Source organism: Chroicocephalus ridibundus, chromosome 6, assembly GCF_963924245.1.
Source record: "Chroicocephalus ridibundus chromosome 6, bChrRid1.1, whole genome shotgun sequence".
NCBI classification, from domain to species: Eukaryota; Metazoa; Chordata; class Aves; order Charadriiformes; family Laridae; genus Chroicocephalus; species Chroicocephalus ridibundus.
The window spans coordinates 30556915-30574326 of record NC_086289.1 but is presented as its reverse complement, the minus strand read 5'-3'; the positions used below and the strand labels follow the sequence as shown (position 1 = coordinate 30574326).

The 17412-nt window shown below is 35.9% G+C and overlaps 1 protein-coding gene across 2 annotated transcripts in view; it reads left to right on the top strand.

The window, feature by feature from the left end:
• PARG (poly(ADP-ribose) glycohydrolase) overlaps positions 1-17412 on the top strand; it is a 75669-nt gene that overhangs the window by 30807 nt on the left and 27450 nt on the right. For both annotated transcript variants that reach the window (XM_063337800.1, XM_063337799.1), the window contains exons 9-11: positions 1873-2030; positions 14118-14197; positions 16711-16771. In XM_063337800.1, coding sequence (XP_063193870.1) covers positions 1873-2030; positions 14118-14197; positions 16711-16771 — 299 coding nt within the window. The remainder of the gene's footprint in view (positions 1-1872; positions 2031-14117; positions 14198-16710; positions 16772-17412) is intronic.

Below are 17412 nucleotides of genomic sequence, written 5' to 3'. Positions count from 1 at the left end.
TTCTATATGCTGGAGTTGCTTCTTGCTTTTCTTAAATTACGTGACCGTGAAAACTTTCAGGTTTGAAAATCACATTTATAAACTGAAATACAGCAGTAATCTTAAAACATCCGATTTTTTATCTCAGAATTTTTTTTTAATCCTAACATTTTCATTAAGCCTTTGTTTACTTGGGACCATGTTTTATTCTAGTTAGAGCATGACAATACTTGCGCACATAGAAACCATAACTAATTATTTTATTGTTGTTATGGGAATAGTTCTGTAGGTAGTAAAGCTGCTAAAAGTGAATAGGACTGATCAAGGAAATGAGGAAGTACGATAGGTAACACATTAGCAGGGTAACGACTCTAGCAGGGTAACGACTTCAATTTGTAAGCTCCTTTGTTACAATTTTCTAAATTGATTTTGTTGGACGGAAGCAGGGAAAATCTCTCCCTACTTTGTGATGCCACAGGGGTCCTACAGTAGATCTGTCATTTCAAACAGTATGAATATTTCTTAAAATTTCTTTTACTAGTCACTTGATGGGGGAAGCTTTTGAGAATGACATTTCTCAACAGAAAGTCAAGCACAAGACTTGCAAGTTTGTGTAGTTAATACCTTTTTATAAAAATGCTGTACTGTTAGGCAGTGTAAATTGTCAAAAACTTTCAGACTCATTTTTTTGGTTAGACATAAAGCTAAATTTGTTCCAATAAAACATACTGTCCAAAACATGCTATTTTTAATAGGCTTGTAGAACTTATTGGAGAGAACTTCTCAAGTTTTTTTCTCTGCCTCTAGCTGTGTGACTTTAGACATCATAATATAGCTTGTTAATTAAATAGCCATAAGACAGAACGAGATTCAGGGAACGTGAATGTAGTAGGTATAAGAATGAAGGAAGACTTGTTTGTTTTGTGGAGTAAACAGGGATGTGTCTAAATTAGTAGCAATTTCTGTATTCACAACTAAAAGGATTAAAATGTAGCTGGTCAGCTCTCCTGGAGCTCGGCTAATGATGGTGGCTGAGAATATTGGAAGAGGTGAAAACTGTCTTCTCTTTCTTCTGACAAGTGGGTTTATTGTAATTGTTACTATACTTCTTAGCAGTCAGAATGATCCTCCCCTCTCCCCCCCGTAGTATTATCACATAATTAAACAAAATAAATAAAATGCCATGAATGTGGTGAGCAAAAATTCCAAATCAGGAAGCTAAAGCCTGATAAAACGTATGACGCTTCAGGGTTTTTTTTGTTCCCCGACCCCTTTGTTTCTTTTTATATTAAAGAAACCCTGACTAGAGTCAAATAAAATGCCAAACTGAAGGCCAAAGTGAAGCTGAGCTTTTTGTTCATTCTGATTATAAAAAGAATGGATGCTCATGCACTTTCTGCATATATTATCAGTGTTATTTCTGCAAGCAGGATGGAAAAAAAATTCAAAGCAAGTCATAAAGTGATGATCTGTGGCGTGACTTCCATGTCTCTTTGTAAAGTATAAAGCATGGTTATTATAGCTGAAAGCATTCCTTAAGGGTTCTTAACTATACAGCTGTTGAAAGTGGGTTTGTACTTCATTCTTTAAGATTGCCCAGGATTTGCAACATCCCATCTATTTTTTTCCCCTCTCCATTCCTTATGGTTTTGTTTGATAAGTTGCGCTTTCTTGGTCTTTCTTTTTATTATTGATTACAAATCTGCAGTTTGTCAAGCAAGCTTTTTCCAAATTGTCTTGAATAAACTGCTCTTGACTTTAATAGTGCTGCTGATTAAAGGGTTCACCAATGGCCTAAATTACTCTTGCTCTAATCTAATAAATGTAATTTTGTGCTCCTGTTTTTTCTTTTGAAATGGGTAAGCTAATTATTATTACTACTTTTGTTGGTAGCCAATACCTCTACTGAAACAAAAGATGAATCACTCCATCACAATGTCACAGGAACAGATTGCTAGTTTTCTGGCCAATGCTTTCTTCTGTACTTTTCCACGTCGCAATGCGAAGATGAAGTCAGAGTATTCTACTTATCCAGACATTAACTTCAACAGGTATGGCACTCTGGAGTAAATGAAGCTGATAACCCTTCAATGAAAATATTATTGTTGTCATTTAGGGGAGAAACTCATCATTTCTTTCATGTTTCTGTCACCAGTTTCAGTAATTTGCTTTCTGTCTTTTGTGTTTACCTCTATGGACAGGAAAACTATGTAAGAAAGGATCTTGTGCATAGGAAGATATGCTTAATGTTCCACATTTTTCTTTTTTTCATGCATGCACACGCACAAACACAACCTTGCTCTGGCATAATTAGGCTGATACAATTCCCTGCCTCCTTATAAGCCACTCATCTGCGAATGGTATATTTCATTTGTGCTTCAGGTGTTCTATATGTGTTTCAATTAAAGGTCAGTGTTTCCCCAGCCATGTTTCTGTTGTCTCCTTTGTGTCAGCAGTGGTGGTCTGCACATTAAGTCAGATCAATAGGACTTGATTCTTCAGCATCCATACAATCCCTTATCATTTTAAGACAGTTGTAGAGCTGCATGATAAATTAAACCTGTCCTTTTTGCTACGAGTTAGCCTAAAAACGTTTGAAGACCACAATAAGAATTTATTTAAAGATACTCTGATTTCTAAAGAAATCGTTATTGCTTTTTCTTCAACGCTAGCTTACAGGCAGATATGATTAGACATTTTTCTTCACATATTTTATTTTTTAAATATGCTTATTCAGTTTTAAATGGTGGAAGAGGATGGAGACATTTCCTGCTGCAGAATATTATGGTTCATATGGACTTGTAGATTAGAAATGAGAGTTTGTCGTCTCCTGGGCGCTTCCATATAAGCCTGTATAAATCAACCTTAAGTTTGTTAGGCTGGAGCTTGGCTAGATTATTGATCTAGAGTTTTTCTTATTCCTCACAGTTAATGTGTTGTGTATATGCTCTGAAAACTGAGACAAAATACAAAAATACTGCTGTTACCTGTGATCCAGCACACTTGGATACATGTGTTGTAAGAGCTATGTTAGACTAGAACTCCCCAGAATAAATTGTCAGACGTGCCAGCGTACTAATAACGGGTTTGGTGGTTGCTGTCTTTACGGGCTAGCACAAGTTTCTCTGTACTGTGTATTTCAGAAGAGAGACCAGGGTCACTGTCTTTGTGTTTATTCCAGAAGTGCAGTGGGTTACGGAAGAGAAGTGTGGGTGGGCATTAATGTGCCATACAATTCAGCATATTTTTCCACCATTAGTTCATAAAAACAAATAAATGAAAGGTACCATCCATGCATTAAAAAAGATATATGTTCAGAGCAGTTAAAGAGGACAGTAAAGTTCTGGAAAGAGTTCTGTTTGACTGCACCAGCTACACACTTCTAGCTGAATTTTGGTTTGTTTTTTTTTTAAAGGACTTTAAGATACCAGTTTTTCTTGTAACTTAAGTGTGTTCTAAATCAAGCAGTTAAATTCTTACCGACTACAGAATAAAATGTTGCTACATCACTGGATTAAAATTATATTCTCTCCTATGAACATTGCACAGCAATGTGAAGTCACAGTAGTACAGCATAATACTAGTGGTTAACTTGGGGCATAATATTTTGAACTACTTTTAAATAAAAAATTCTTGGCAGATTATTAGGTAAATGGTTTCCTGCCATAGAATGGCCAGTATAAAGTACAAACTATTCAGGATTTTTTTGCCTTATCCCAGTCATTCCTTCTTTGTTTTCTGACTTGGCTTCCTAGTGCTATCGCTCATACTAAGTTCCAACAATGTTATTTAAAAGGGGTAACGCAGCAGACAACCTTCAGGCCTTCCTCTTGCATTACGGATGAGGTAATGCTCAGCTTCGTCACACAGGGCAGAAAGCCATTTATATTCATGTAAGTGCAAGAATATTGTTGCCAAACTGGAGAAAAGAAGAGAAGCTGATGTCTTGTGGTTCTTGAGGATTGAAAATGGCTTTTCCTCAGTGTTTGCCAAGTTAAATATATATTATATAGATATGTCTATATAATTATATATGTATGTATATATAATACATAATTTTTATATATATATATAATTATAGTTTCCTTTTTTCAGTCCTTTTGTTACTTAACCATTTGTTGGACCAAAATCCGCCCCCACCCTCGTGTATTTTGCATTTAATTATGAGCAGATTAGTGAAGTTGAATACCAGATGTGACAGACTGAATAAAATAAGAGGGAATATGTCAGTGAGAGGGGGGCTGGCAGGATAAAAGCAAAAGGAGATTGAAGAGAGTGAGTGGTGGAAAGGGTACTACAAGAATTTACAGTTTTCTATTGTGCTACTCTATAGAACCTGACTCTGTTGAAATCTAAAATGAGGGGGGAAAAAGAGGATGGATGTTATCCTATTTCATTTCCTCCTGTCAACCTTGTATTTTCTCGCCCTGAAAAGTTAGTTCTTTAGTAGCAAGGACAGAGAATAAAGTGTTATACTTTCAGCTGTTGTTTCAGACCTGTAAAGGCGACAAGGTTTGGTCCACTGCAGTGTGTATCTTCAGCTTTTACAAAAAAGCCTTTTGTGAAGCTGGATATACTCAAAAGGCACTAGGCAATGACTGAAGTTAAAATGTTTGTGACTTTTTCTTCCTCTCTATAACAATGTTTTGATGTAAAGGCTTTGGAGGCTGCTGCTTTGCTCTGTCTGCTTAGGGATGGGCATAATGGATTGTTCCACGCAGCAACCCTTTCTCCCCACAGTATTAGTCTGAAGCTTTTTCCAGACTCAGTTCTTTCCTCAGTGTAACTCATCTGCTCTGTGACTGTGAATGAATGACTTTGTTCTTTGGGTACAAAAAAGTAATGTGCCAAGGTTCCCAATGAAGCAAAATTACTGAGTGGATGCTAGCATTTGAGGGTGGGTTTTTTTTTCTTTTTTCTTTGTGCCTTAAGTTACAAACTCAACTGTATAAGCTGTTACTTTCTTGTGTTTTCAGTTTTACATTGCGGTCATTTATCAGTTCACTTTATGCAGACTTAAACAGTAGCACCTTTTTTTATACACTGTAAAATAGTTACAGTTTCTACGTTTAAGTGTTGTCGTGTTCCATCTTCCCTCCCAGTCTACTCCCTGCCTTAGGTTATTATGTGGTATTTACTAGCATATTGTGACTCCCACCCCTACTCCCCCCAAAGCACAAATTTGTTTGACAAAACAGGAAATGGTAAGTGCAAGATATTGAGAATTTACTCTTTTTTTTTTTTTTCTTTCTTTCTTTTCTTCTCCCTCTGTTAAGTGTTTTCTGGTGCACTGTTGCTTGGCACCGTTACTACAGTGATGCTGGCAAGTTGTTTGAATGCTGGTGCGTGTGCTAATAACTGCAGCTGATTGGAGGGTACCACATATAGGAATACTAACACATTGTATGTGTTATTAATGTGAGTCTTCTATGCTTTACCTCTCCTCTCCGGCCTGCTGGTCTTGCCAGAGGAGAGGAGAAAAGTGAGCATTCCTCTTCTGACACTGAAGCACTTAGTTTAATGGTATGTTGTGACACCAGCTGTCTGTTTTGATTGTTCATCAGGCTCTAGACTGAAAGTCACCTGTGTATAAGGAAATACTCAGTAATTTAATTGAATTCTTCCCTTTTGTACTTGGCAAGGATGGGCCTATGATGATTCTGAAGTCATTAATAACATAATTCATTTCAAGTGTAGTTAATAAAATGGAATTTGTAGTTTAACTTTGAGAGCTTTAATATTTATGAGTTCTGCTAGATAGAATGACATCCGTTCAGTGGCCAAACATTAGATCATCCTAAATAGCATAAAATACTGCTTCCTTTCAAAATAGCAAGCTAAATTTAAAGAGGTCAATTTTTCTTTTTAAAAACACTTTTATAATAATACGATTGAAATAGATTGGGCAGCTTTGTGCAAAAATATTATCCTATCACAAAAGAAAGAAATAATTACATTTGCCATTTTATTCCTCTTACTGGTAAATTTTCCATGGAAGTTGAATGCTGCTGAACGTAGCGCATGAATTGCATTGACTCTTCTGAGATCATGTCTACAATTACGATGGTGGTGGCACGGTTTAAAGTAGTTTCTTATAGTGATGCTTATAATTAATCTTTCTGAATAGTTTGTTTTTTAACATAGCACTTCCGTAAAAAATATATTCCTCTTGAAATATATTAAGGATAAGATTGAACTGTGTTTTCTTGCATTTATTTTTTGTAAGATGCTGAAAGAGACACAGCCCACTGTCATACAAGACTTTGCACCGTGGAGATTTTTTCTTCCCCCTGTTGACCAAGTTATCAGACCTGTGTCTTAACACTATATAATTTGGTAATTTAGGAAGCTGCCTAGTTTGATTATATGTAAAAGCAAAGTATAAGAAAAAAAAACTTCTGCAATCTTGAGTCAGTGTTCTGGATGACTGAAAAGGAGACAGGTTTGTCCGGAACCCACTTTGCTTTTGCTATGTCTTTGACCTGCTCCAGATTTGTTCTTAGCTGTTGTGTCAAGTTACAATTACTCTATTTTTCTTTTTCAAAAAACTACGGTAGTTAAATTGGAGATACTGTACATCTGTCATAGTTCCCATCAAAGCAGTTGAGGTTGAATTCATAATTGAAGGTAATCTGTGTAATGCCAGAAGCCTGGTAGGTCTTTTGGCACATATATTTGTGGATTCTCTGGTCTGAAACCACCACTATTCCACTAGGACTGAATTTCTTCATCTTTACCAAACGAACCTTTAAAGTAATTTCAAGCGATTGGAAATGAGGGAAAAAGCCCAGTAGTTAAGATATATATGTCTTTTATGGAATGTATAATATATGAAAGGAAATGGGCAAACTGTATAGTACGTTTATGCAGGAGAAATGAAATCTAATTTACCAGTAATGCAATTGTCTCTTCATAAACAACATCAATTTTGCAACACTAATGAGTATTCTCTGGGGAATTAATTATCTAGTGACTTTGAGAGAACTATGTTTGGGCTGAGAGATGCATTGCTCCTTGGTTCTAGGTTTTCTGAGTTTACAGACGCTGATCCTACAAAACTGATTCTGTTATGCCTGCCTTAAGTTTGTGTCTAATTAGCCTTGGATGCAATACTTTAGAGTATAATTTTCTGAAAAACCTAAAATCAACATTTGTGTGTGGTAAAGGATAAAATACTCTTTAAATAGACAACTTTAAAAGGATGCCATTCTTAGCAAGTCTGGTGTAATACTTTGCTGGAGTGACTAAAACAGTACTCAATCTGAGTATTTTTGGTTAGTTTAGTAAATACAGTAATCTAACCCAGGACTTAATTGTACCATGCTATGGCCTTACTTTTGTTTGAGATCCTCAGGATAAAACATTTTACCCTGCTGTTCTTGGTGTTGAGTACTTGGGAGTCATCTTATTTCATCAAAGTCAGGTATCAGTGTGATGTATTTGAAGATTCCTAAATCACCAAACCTTTTCTTAAAACAGGCTTATAGTGTTCCAAATTACTTGCCACAATAAACAAAAGCACAAAATGAAAATCACAGAGAATAGAGATGTGGGTACGTGTGAGTGTCTGAGACAGATAGTTTTTGCCTCTAGATTACCAACAAAATTACATTGCTCAATTTTTTGTTTATACAAATCTTAAAAGTCACTATTTAATCTAAAGATGAAGTTTTAATTTGTGTTGAGTAGTACGATGTTCTTAAATTTAACTTTGGGATGATGACAGCTCTTACCTATGACATACAGGCAATTTCTTATTTACTGTTGTGAGGCTGAGTTACTGAATGTATTGTTTTTCTCCTACTTGATGCCAAGGGAATTCAAAAGCTCTAAATTACTTCCTGCATAAACAGAGAAAAGGAAGGCGGTTTTAATAGAGAAAGATGGAATTCATGTTATTAAGTGGAAGAGACATACACTAGGCACCAGCAAAGCAGAACTGAGGTTGCTGTAGCCGACTTGTATAAAGTTGTGCTGCCTTTTCCTATTCAGAAGTGCAAGATGTGGACCATGGCGTTTCCTTTTGTGCTGTCAGAGAGCTGGGTAATTTTTCTGCCTTTGATCTCTCTGGGAGGAACTCTTCATCTGCATTATTCTGTTTTTGATTTATTTAAAGTCCACATTTCGCGAATTGAAGTTTTTATATTCTCAACAGCTTTACTTTTAGTTCTCACTTAAAATATTTTCAGTGGCTGCAGGACTTTCTAGTAAGGGTTTATATTTTATATTGGATATAAAAATTTCCCATTTTGAATTTGCTAAGGTTTCCTCATCTTACATTATATAGTTGAAGTTTAAGTATTTAAAGCTGTCTAAGGCTGTCCCCAAAGTTCTTTAATTGCACATAGCTATCAGTAAAAAATTTTTGAGCATGTAAACCCAATATGTGCATATTTCTTACTTATAAATTATATTCATGTGCTAGTGTACTAATGTACTACATTCTGAAACACACACAAAAAATAGAATAAAAAAGGCTGAGATAAAGATGAAATAAACACTATTTTTAAAATATTTTTTTATTTTATGAATTGTACAAATATATCTTCTTCCTGGGTCCTAGTGGATTGTCTTGGCCCTCCCCCCCTCCCCACCCACCGGCGTGCTTTGGAGACCAGAGTGGGTCTGGGGTATTGCTATTCACAAAATACAGGTGTGTAAGCAGGAATGAAACATCGTGTAATTCATGTCTCTTGGTAAGGGGAATGTACATGGTGGCAGCGAAACACTTCTTGCAGCTCCATTCTTCATGAAAAGTCCTTGACCAGTAACTGACTGGAACTACCATTATTTTTAATCAAAGTGAAGCTGTAGCGATGTGGCACTCTGGTTTAAAAGGCAGACAAATATTTCAGGGTGGGGTGGCTGGACATCCCACCCAATACATAATCAACTGAAAGAGCTTTTTCAAAAAATACTTCAGGCAAAGGATACAGGTAATTAATATAATTCAAGTTATTCCTATATGGTGGTCTGAATTGTTTTTATATATTTAGAGAAAGAGATTGTTCTGTATCCTGTGCAATCGTGTGATGAGCACACCTAATTGTATACACGTTGCAATACTTACATGATGGGATTCTCTCTCTCTCTGCACATTCATGCATATAGATTTCCTAGACACTAGATACACTGATAAGTTTAGGTAGTCCTTAATAAGCGTGTGACTAAAGTTACCTTGAGCACAATTGAATAAAAATGACAAATAATATTGTGACAGAACCCTTACTGAAATAAAGTGTTTTGATCAACTGTGCTTCGCGTTGCAAATCAAACCTTAAAAAAAATATTCATTACAAATATGATACTGTTTTTGAAAAAGGGAGAGTTTTGTTTGATTTTTCTCTTCTGTTATTGGAACTCCCCACCCCACCCCCGGGGCGGGGGGAAAGTGCGGGAGAAAGATGGAAGAGATGCTTCTTGTGTGCTCCAAAGTGCAACTGATGAAATCCTAAATTATGAGTTTACTGTGTCATTCAACACTATATTAGTTTTTCCTTTAGGGTTCTGTGTATCAGTATGAAACTTTAGTAGTTCCCATTGAGATTACTAGCAATTGAGAATGCTCAGCCCTTTAATGAAAATAGCCCTCAATCATATGGAGAGTAATACAAGTTTGACAGTAATGTACGTAAGCATGGTATTTCCACCCCTGCATGTACACATCAGATAAGCTTAGGCTTTGAAATGCAGTAAGATATAAAAAGCAAAGTGCTTATTGTATTCTTTTTTCCAAGTGTTTTTTCATTCTATACGGTAGACTAAAGCTCTGCTTAGTGATTAGCTCTGTTCTCAAGATTGAAGGTAATGGCTATTTAGTATTTTCGTTTCTGCCTTAACTTTCTGTCCTTCCCCTCTGCTCAGTCCCTAAGCTGGCTGTGGGTAAAACTCATCTATCCATGCTACTTCCTTCTAAAGCTGCCTTCCACTTTTAGTTGTAGGAGAAAAATGAGGGTTTAGTAAAAAGTCATGCACTTGCTTAGGTGCTATGTTATCCTTAGATCACACTAAAATACAAGAAACAATACAAGTGTGTTTCCAACTATAGTAGTAAAGAAAAAGGCACTTCTTAGTGCTTGTGGTAGTTTAAGAAAAAGCACACGCGGCTAGTTTGGGGGACCATAAGTATAAAACTGTGTATCCACAGTTTTGCAAACAGCACATACGAAATGCCATGGATTTATGAACGGGAAGTATTTAAAGTATGATCCTTACTGCAAAATTTTGCATGTTATTACAATGTGGACAAGCTTTCTGAGTCTTACCATAGGTTACGATTTCAATGTAAAGACGCGATTACACTCTTTGAAAAGAAACATTCAAAGGTGACCCAGGCTGGGGGTGGGAAGACCCAGGCTGGGGATGGAAACACCCACACAAAATTATTTAACTGGGAGGTTAAACCACACAATTGCAATTGTTCCTTCTGCTTGTAAAGATTACTGGACACAGTTCTTCAAGTAACGTCAATGGATCAATTTAGCTCCTTGGAAATTAAATTTTACAAGTAACCTACTGTATTTTAATTATATCTTTAATTGGAAACAATGTATTTTGGAAGTGTTTACTTAAGCTCGTTCAACTTTTCCCCAGTAAACTATATGCATGCCAAGTTTGCTTTTGTGTAGCTCTTAACATTATTAAATCATGTTGTTGTTGTTGTTGCGTCATTGGAAATGCAGCCTTTGAAGTACCTGCACGTTTGCTGCTTGCCTCAGCTCTTGAAGGGCTTGGGAGCAGGTTCTTTAGAGCTTTTGGCTCCATCTTTCGAAGGTGGAAATGTTGGTTGAAAATAAGACAATTCGGAGTTTGCAGTCAATGAAACTGCCAACCCCAGGATATTGATTAGACTTTTAAAATGTTTGGTTTTTTTTTTTTAACCCTAAAATTTTAGGAAAACGCTAGTGCAAAAAAGGCAAAAAAAAAAAAAGGGTTTGTATTAATTATTGAAATAGTATAAACTAGTGCTTTGTAACTTTATTTGTTAACTGATAGTTGTTAAGTAATTTTGAATTATTTTTTTTTTTACATTTTACCAATATCAGTTCTTATTATTTTTAATGCTTTATTTCTCATATATTGGATTGAATTAAGTGTCTGAATATTTGCAAGGAAAGTGTTAAAGTCATTGTGGCTAAGTGAAAACTATCTACTTTGTTTATGACATTGTTCACGCATCTACTTTCTTATCTCTTTAAATCTCTGACCTTGATTCCTCAAATACTTAAGTGTACCTCTGTAGAGGTCTTTTATTTGATTAACATTGCTGCTACCCTGGCTTGGAAGCCGGTGAGCCAGGGATAAATGTTTGGTGATCAACCCTGCAAGTTTTCTTTGCTCTTGTATCTGCTAAATTGAAGTTAGCTGCACGGCAGTGGGAACATCTTGTACAAAGCCAGCTGACATATGCGGTTGCCAGTAATATTTCAATGACTTTGAAAGTGGGCTTGCAGTGCTTTGCATTTGATTTACAGTGCACTTCATTTGGTGAGTTCTTTAATTGGGATTAATGGGTTTTGGCCTTTGTTTCTTCTATGAGGAAACTGATTATGTGGTTTCCACTTATATTTTTGGGTGGGTTTTTTTTTTTTGTAGGATCTGCATCTCGGAGCTTGAAGAATTTTATTTAATATCTTACTGATGCCCTCATCTAGCTTTGTTCTTCAAGATAAGAGATATTTGCTTCAGAAATAAAACTTCTCCTAATGTTGCCTAATTGATGATTTCAGAAGTAAGGTTTAAGGTTAAGAAAGCTCAGCTGCCACTGTGTATTGGGGAGGGGAGGGTTCGGCTTTTCTCTTGTGCTTTTCTTTCTTCTGACTTTAGTATAGCTTGCTGGAAGTCTTCTCAGTCACTGATGTCATTGTGATATGATTTCGGTGGAAATTTAAAAGAACATATGAAGCAGTCAAATTCAACTGAGTGAATATCAATGACTTTAAATAATTAGATACTATGAGGGTTTAAGGCTAATTTGTAGCCCACTGTGGGGATTTTTCGATTGGCCTGATTGGCCTTTAAAACGAATTCTTAATGTTGTAAAAAACTTTTACTTGAAATAACTGAAGACAAGCGTTCTCTGATCTGATTATTTGGAAATATGCAAGTAATATTCTAGTGGTTTGTATATTGCAAATATATATATAATAAAAAGCATGTTTGGAGATAGCCAAATTTGCCACTAGGTCACAATACAGATAATTTTGAACACCACACTGTTCTTCTATCCCCACCGTATGGAGTATCCCTTTATAGTACAGGATGTCTGTGCCAGAACCCAGGGCTTTTCGGATTCCTTTGTGCTGCCCTGGGGTTTTTACCCTGCAGTATAGGGCTAGAACAGAAATGCAGGTATGTCTTCTCATTATTGTAATTATAGATGGTGTTTTGGGAATAGTTATCTGATATAAATTAGATTTTTCAGAAGCAAATCAGAATTATTCTACCTTTAATACCAGGGGAGAAAGAAGAGAGGTGGTTATCGCAGCTTTTATCGAGAGAAAGGACAGGCCAAAGCTGAAAACTTCAGATTAAAAAAATTATTTGGTTGAAATTCCATAATTGACAGAGTGACTGCATTTTGGTGAGCAATTGTAATGGACGAAACCAAGTTCACCTTCCTTGCCATTGCCTTTTAGCTTGATCTGGCTTATTCCAGGTATAGTTTTTCCAGTTCTGGATTTCTGCTGAGTCTCCTGGTTATGCCAGATCACGTGTTGCCCTTGTGACACGATGAGCTCTCTACTGAGAGTTTGTAACACAAGCAAGATTACAATTTGAAATAAAGAGGGGGAAAAAACCTAGTAAAGGCATGATTGGGCATAAATTAACCAGTTTAAAGGATTCATACCAAATGAGGCTTCCAGATAAAAGGTCAGAGAACTTATGCTTTTAGGCAAGAACATACACATGCACATCAGCTCTTTCTTTTATGAACCCCTTGTTGCAAGCACAACCCCTTGATAGAACTTGCATGTTGGTCCATTTTAAAATAGACCATATGTCTGGAGTTTGCCTTCTTAAAGTCCTGACTGGCCATTCAAAGAATAAAAAAATTTTCATAAAACTTTTTTAACCGTTTTAAAATTAGCTTTTGTGACTTAATATAGATTTTTGGATGAAAGTGATCTCTTCAGCATGTACATTTCCTAAGAATTTTTAAATGCTGAAAAAATCTAGTTCACTTCACTGCTAAAAGCTAAATTCACCTGACAGCATTCTGGTTTTTATAGGCAGGTTGTCATTCCAGTACATCGAAACAAATGAATAATGTTGTGTCATTCCTTTGCTTAGACTGTTTATTGGGGGGAATCTTACATCCTCGGGGCTTTCACTGTGTCAGACGTCTTTTAGTGGACTTCCTACTCAAAGGATATTATTTCTGAAGTCGCCGCTATTCTTCCTTCCAGATAAATTCCATTATGTGTTGCCAATAACAATGCCTTGTCACTTTGTTGGGAATGAAATTAAGTAATGCGTATTCAAGTTGCTGGAAGATAGATGATGCAGTAAAAAAAAAAAAAATACATTCACTTAACGGCTAAAAATAGGGTGCTGCTTCTTAATGCTTAGGTTTTTACAAATGAATTTTAGAATGCCAGTAGTAGCCCAGTGGATGAAGCCATTTCTGTTGGGGCTAGGTTCTTTTCTTTAGAAATGCTGCTAGTGCACTGCAACTCTTGAAAGCAATATGGTTGCATGATATTCTACTCTGCAACTCACTGAGCTGAAAGTAGGGTGAGACATTTGGATCTTGCAGTACTCAACTTACATGTTTTCACCCCTCGGTCACTTATTTTAAACCAAGCCAGTCTGTTGCAAATAAAACTAGTAGCTTTCCTGGATGTTCATATTGAAATTATACTTTTTGATATGAAAAAAACAGTATGATTGAGATAGGCGTTCACTTAGCATCTTCATCAGAAATTTGGTAAGTGAACAAACTTGCCAATCCCAAGGACCTGTGTTACAGAGGGGTTGTCTAGAGAGTTCGTTCCACAGTAGAGTATTTAAATGCAAGGCTGACTGAAATATGTGCATAATAATTAAAAAAATCAAATCACAATTGGTAAGTGGCCTAATTACTATGAGCTGTATCCCTGAAATCTAATTAATTACTCTTATTTCTTGTTTTTCAGATTGTTTGAAGGACGGTCACCAAGGAAGCCTGAGAAACTTAAGACCCTTTTCTGCTATTTTAGGAGAGTCACAGAAAAAAGTATATCCTTTATTCTTTTTTTGAGCTATAAAGCAGATAAATGAAAAATTTAATCCTGTTAAATTTAGAAAAGGCTATGCAGCGTGATGATGCAAGTGTGTAACAAAAGCCAGCTTGCACAGTACACTGATATTCATATTAATGTCACTTCTCATATAGATGATGCATGCAATTAAAATTTTTGCGTGGAGCTTATTCTGTTTTCTTTTTTCTGAGAGATACATACAGAGTGTGTGTAAAATATATAGAGATATATTTTCACACCCCCTCCCCATATGTACATATATAAAGTGTGTGTATATAACTGTGTATATATAAATATACATATGTATAATGTTTGGAAGATATGCAGCTACTTGCTGCACCACATCGGAGTGAGAACATAGAGGGAATTTAGCACCAGATGTAATCATTAAGATCACAGGCTTAAAGATTCTGAATCAAGCTTCAGTTTTCCTGCAGTATGCACACTTAGTCCTTTGATTATAATGTTTGTAGTTGTGAGGGATTTTCCCCTACTTGTGTTGATATTTCAGGTTTTTCCCTTCTCTTCTCCCAAAGCAAAGCTGTTGTGAAGTTTGCCCAGTTCAAAGAAAACAAGTGATAGCAAGACATGCGATATCCCCAACTCTTTTAGAAGTTAGTGTGATGTTTTCCTTAGTGTGCATAGTCAGATATTCTGTTCTTACTGTGAATTTGAACATCTGCATAAGCTTTCAAAAACAGATTTATTTTTGTGAGAACTATATCAGAGCTTACATATTGTATGGGAGAAAGAGGTTTTACTGCAGTTGCATACAGCAGCAATATCTTCATTATAGTATTCTTTTTAAAGAACTCTTTCTTTACATGTCAGTATTTCATTATTTGCTTCTTATTCTCTCAGAAGGGATTGTTTTAGAAGAAGGACAGCTTTAAGCTATTAAATATAAAAGTCCCTTTGCTAGGTGTTCAGTCTGTCTTCAGTTCATCTTTTTAATTCACCACAAATTAAATGCAGCTACATCCTGTTTCAGCTCTCAAACTTTCAGCAATGTCAATACAACTAAATCTCTGAGGTAAAAAGTAAATTGTGATTTATATGTGGGACTGAGAAGAAACATAGTGCACTAGTCTCTTTTTTTTTTTTTATACTTGAGTAATAATGTTTTCATGCAAACCAAATCCTAAATTCATGCAGCTATCTCTGACCCCCTGTGGGTATGAAATTTGTTAGGAACAAATTTCATGAAACTACCGTATTAGATTTCTTAATGTTACCACTTTAAATAATATTTAATGAGATTCTTGAGTGCTCTTTTCTTGAATTAAAAATTCTTATCATACCTTTAAAAGACCCCATTTCTTGTTCTTTTTTTGTCCAAGGAATTAAAAAGACTGAAGTAAGTTACCTCTATAAATTACTATGATAATTTTGCAACTCTTTTTATTGTAAATGGTAATTGAATTCCTTGTAAAAGAACATGGTGGAGCCTATATCAGCTGAAGACTTTGTGCTGAAAAGGTGAATGCTTAACTTGTAAAATATCACCACTGATACCAGAGTTCCCTTGTGGAAAAGCACTGAAAGCTGTGCATGTTTGGTTGTTTGTTTTTTTGGGGTTTTTTTTGTGGGTTTTTTTTTTTTTTTTTTTTTTTTTTTTTAAGAAGCAGCAACCCTTTTTTTCCCCTAGGCCCCTATAATTTTGGAGAAAAGCACAGGATTATTTAAGGCTTTTGGAAAGATATGTTTGTGCTTTACATACTGTTTTGAATGTTTTTCACAAGCCAGCACAGTAGACTTACTGGAGCAAAGAAATGAGTCTCAAATTAAGTTTTTATTAGGATGACATCCTCATAGGTTATCTTTCTGTTGCAAAACTGAAATTTTTTGAGTAACATAAGGAGAGAAGATGGTAGTACATCCTTCCTGCAAAGAGCAATGGCTCCTTGTTTTCTCTTGAGGACGCGGAGTCTTTTTCTCCGTCGAAATACAGTGCATTTCACTAGTATCCTGGCAGGGCTGAAAACAGCTTGATTCAGAATCCACTAATGCTGCATCTTTATTGACATAGTAGGGATTTCTTGGAAATAGGAGCTGCTGCTCATCCATCCATAGGTTGAGTACTCTGTGAATTGCCTGTTGATACTGAACAGTGGTCACCTCTAAAGGTTCACAACTTTTTTTTTCTAATGGCAGCACATTTTACTTTAACTTCAACTATCGAGTCTTTCTAGTAGTGCGTTTAAGTGAAAATCACTGAAGAAATAGCTTTTCCTTGATCTGGAAAAAGAAAAATACTCAAACTTCAAAGGGAGAAGTGGATGTTTTGGTCTTCATGGTAGTCGTTTCCAATTTGAGCATAGGCAGTCAGGGGAAGATTCAAAGCTGCTCGTGAGGAGAGTTCAGCTCTTGTGTTTCTGCCAAGAATGATTTTTTTTTTTTCAATTTTAAAAGTTTAACATTTAAAATAATCTAAGGACTAAAGCTCCAGCAGTTAATACGTTTTTCTCTGGGGTTGGTTTACCTGTAGAACCTACGGGATTGGTGACGTTTACAAGGCAGTGTCTCCAGGAGTTTCCAGACTGGGAAAGGTAAGTCAAACATCCTGTTAATCTGAGAAATTTCTTAAAACAGTGATAACTGAATCCCACTCATACAGAATTGATTCAGGCCTGGAAGTACTGCAGAAAACAATGTTTGGTGTGGATTGTTAGAGAGAAGCACAGAGGGAAATGGGTGAACTGCCACAAGCAGTTTGAGCGCCTTGAGTTTTCGAGTATGTTTGCCTGTGAAGCCAAGTCTTAAGTGAATTTTTAAGACAGTAGCACGTCTTTGGTGCTGTTGCTTGAGTAGGGAAAAAAGAGAGAGATTACTGGATTTCAGAAATGATCATAAATATAATGAAGTATGGGTGAGAGCCAGCATGAAAGCACAAGTGTTGTGGTTTTCTCGCTGGTTAGCAAGTTAATGTGGGACAAACTTGCGTGAAAAACATAGAACTTCAATTTCAAGTTTGGGGTTTTATGGTGAAAGAGGTGGAGAAACTGAACAATTGATTGTTAAACCTTTACAATTTTTTTCTGAAAGGGAAAGGCATTTTCTTTAATCACTCAGGGTTTGTTTTTTTTTTAAAACAACCTTATGTTTAAAGTGTGTAAGAAGTTTGGATTTGGATGGATTTTCTTTTAAAATGGATGTCTTTGTGTGAAGATTCTGTAATCATCCTTTCTGT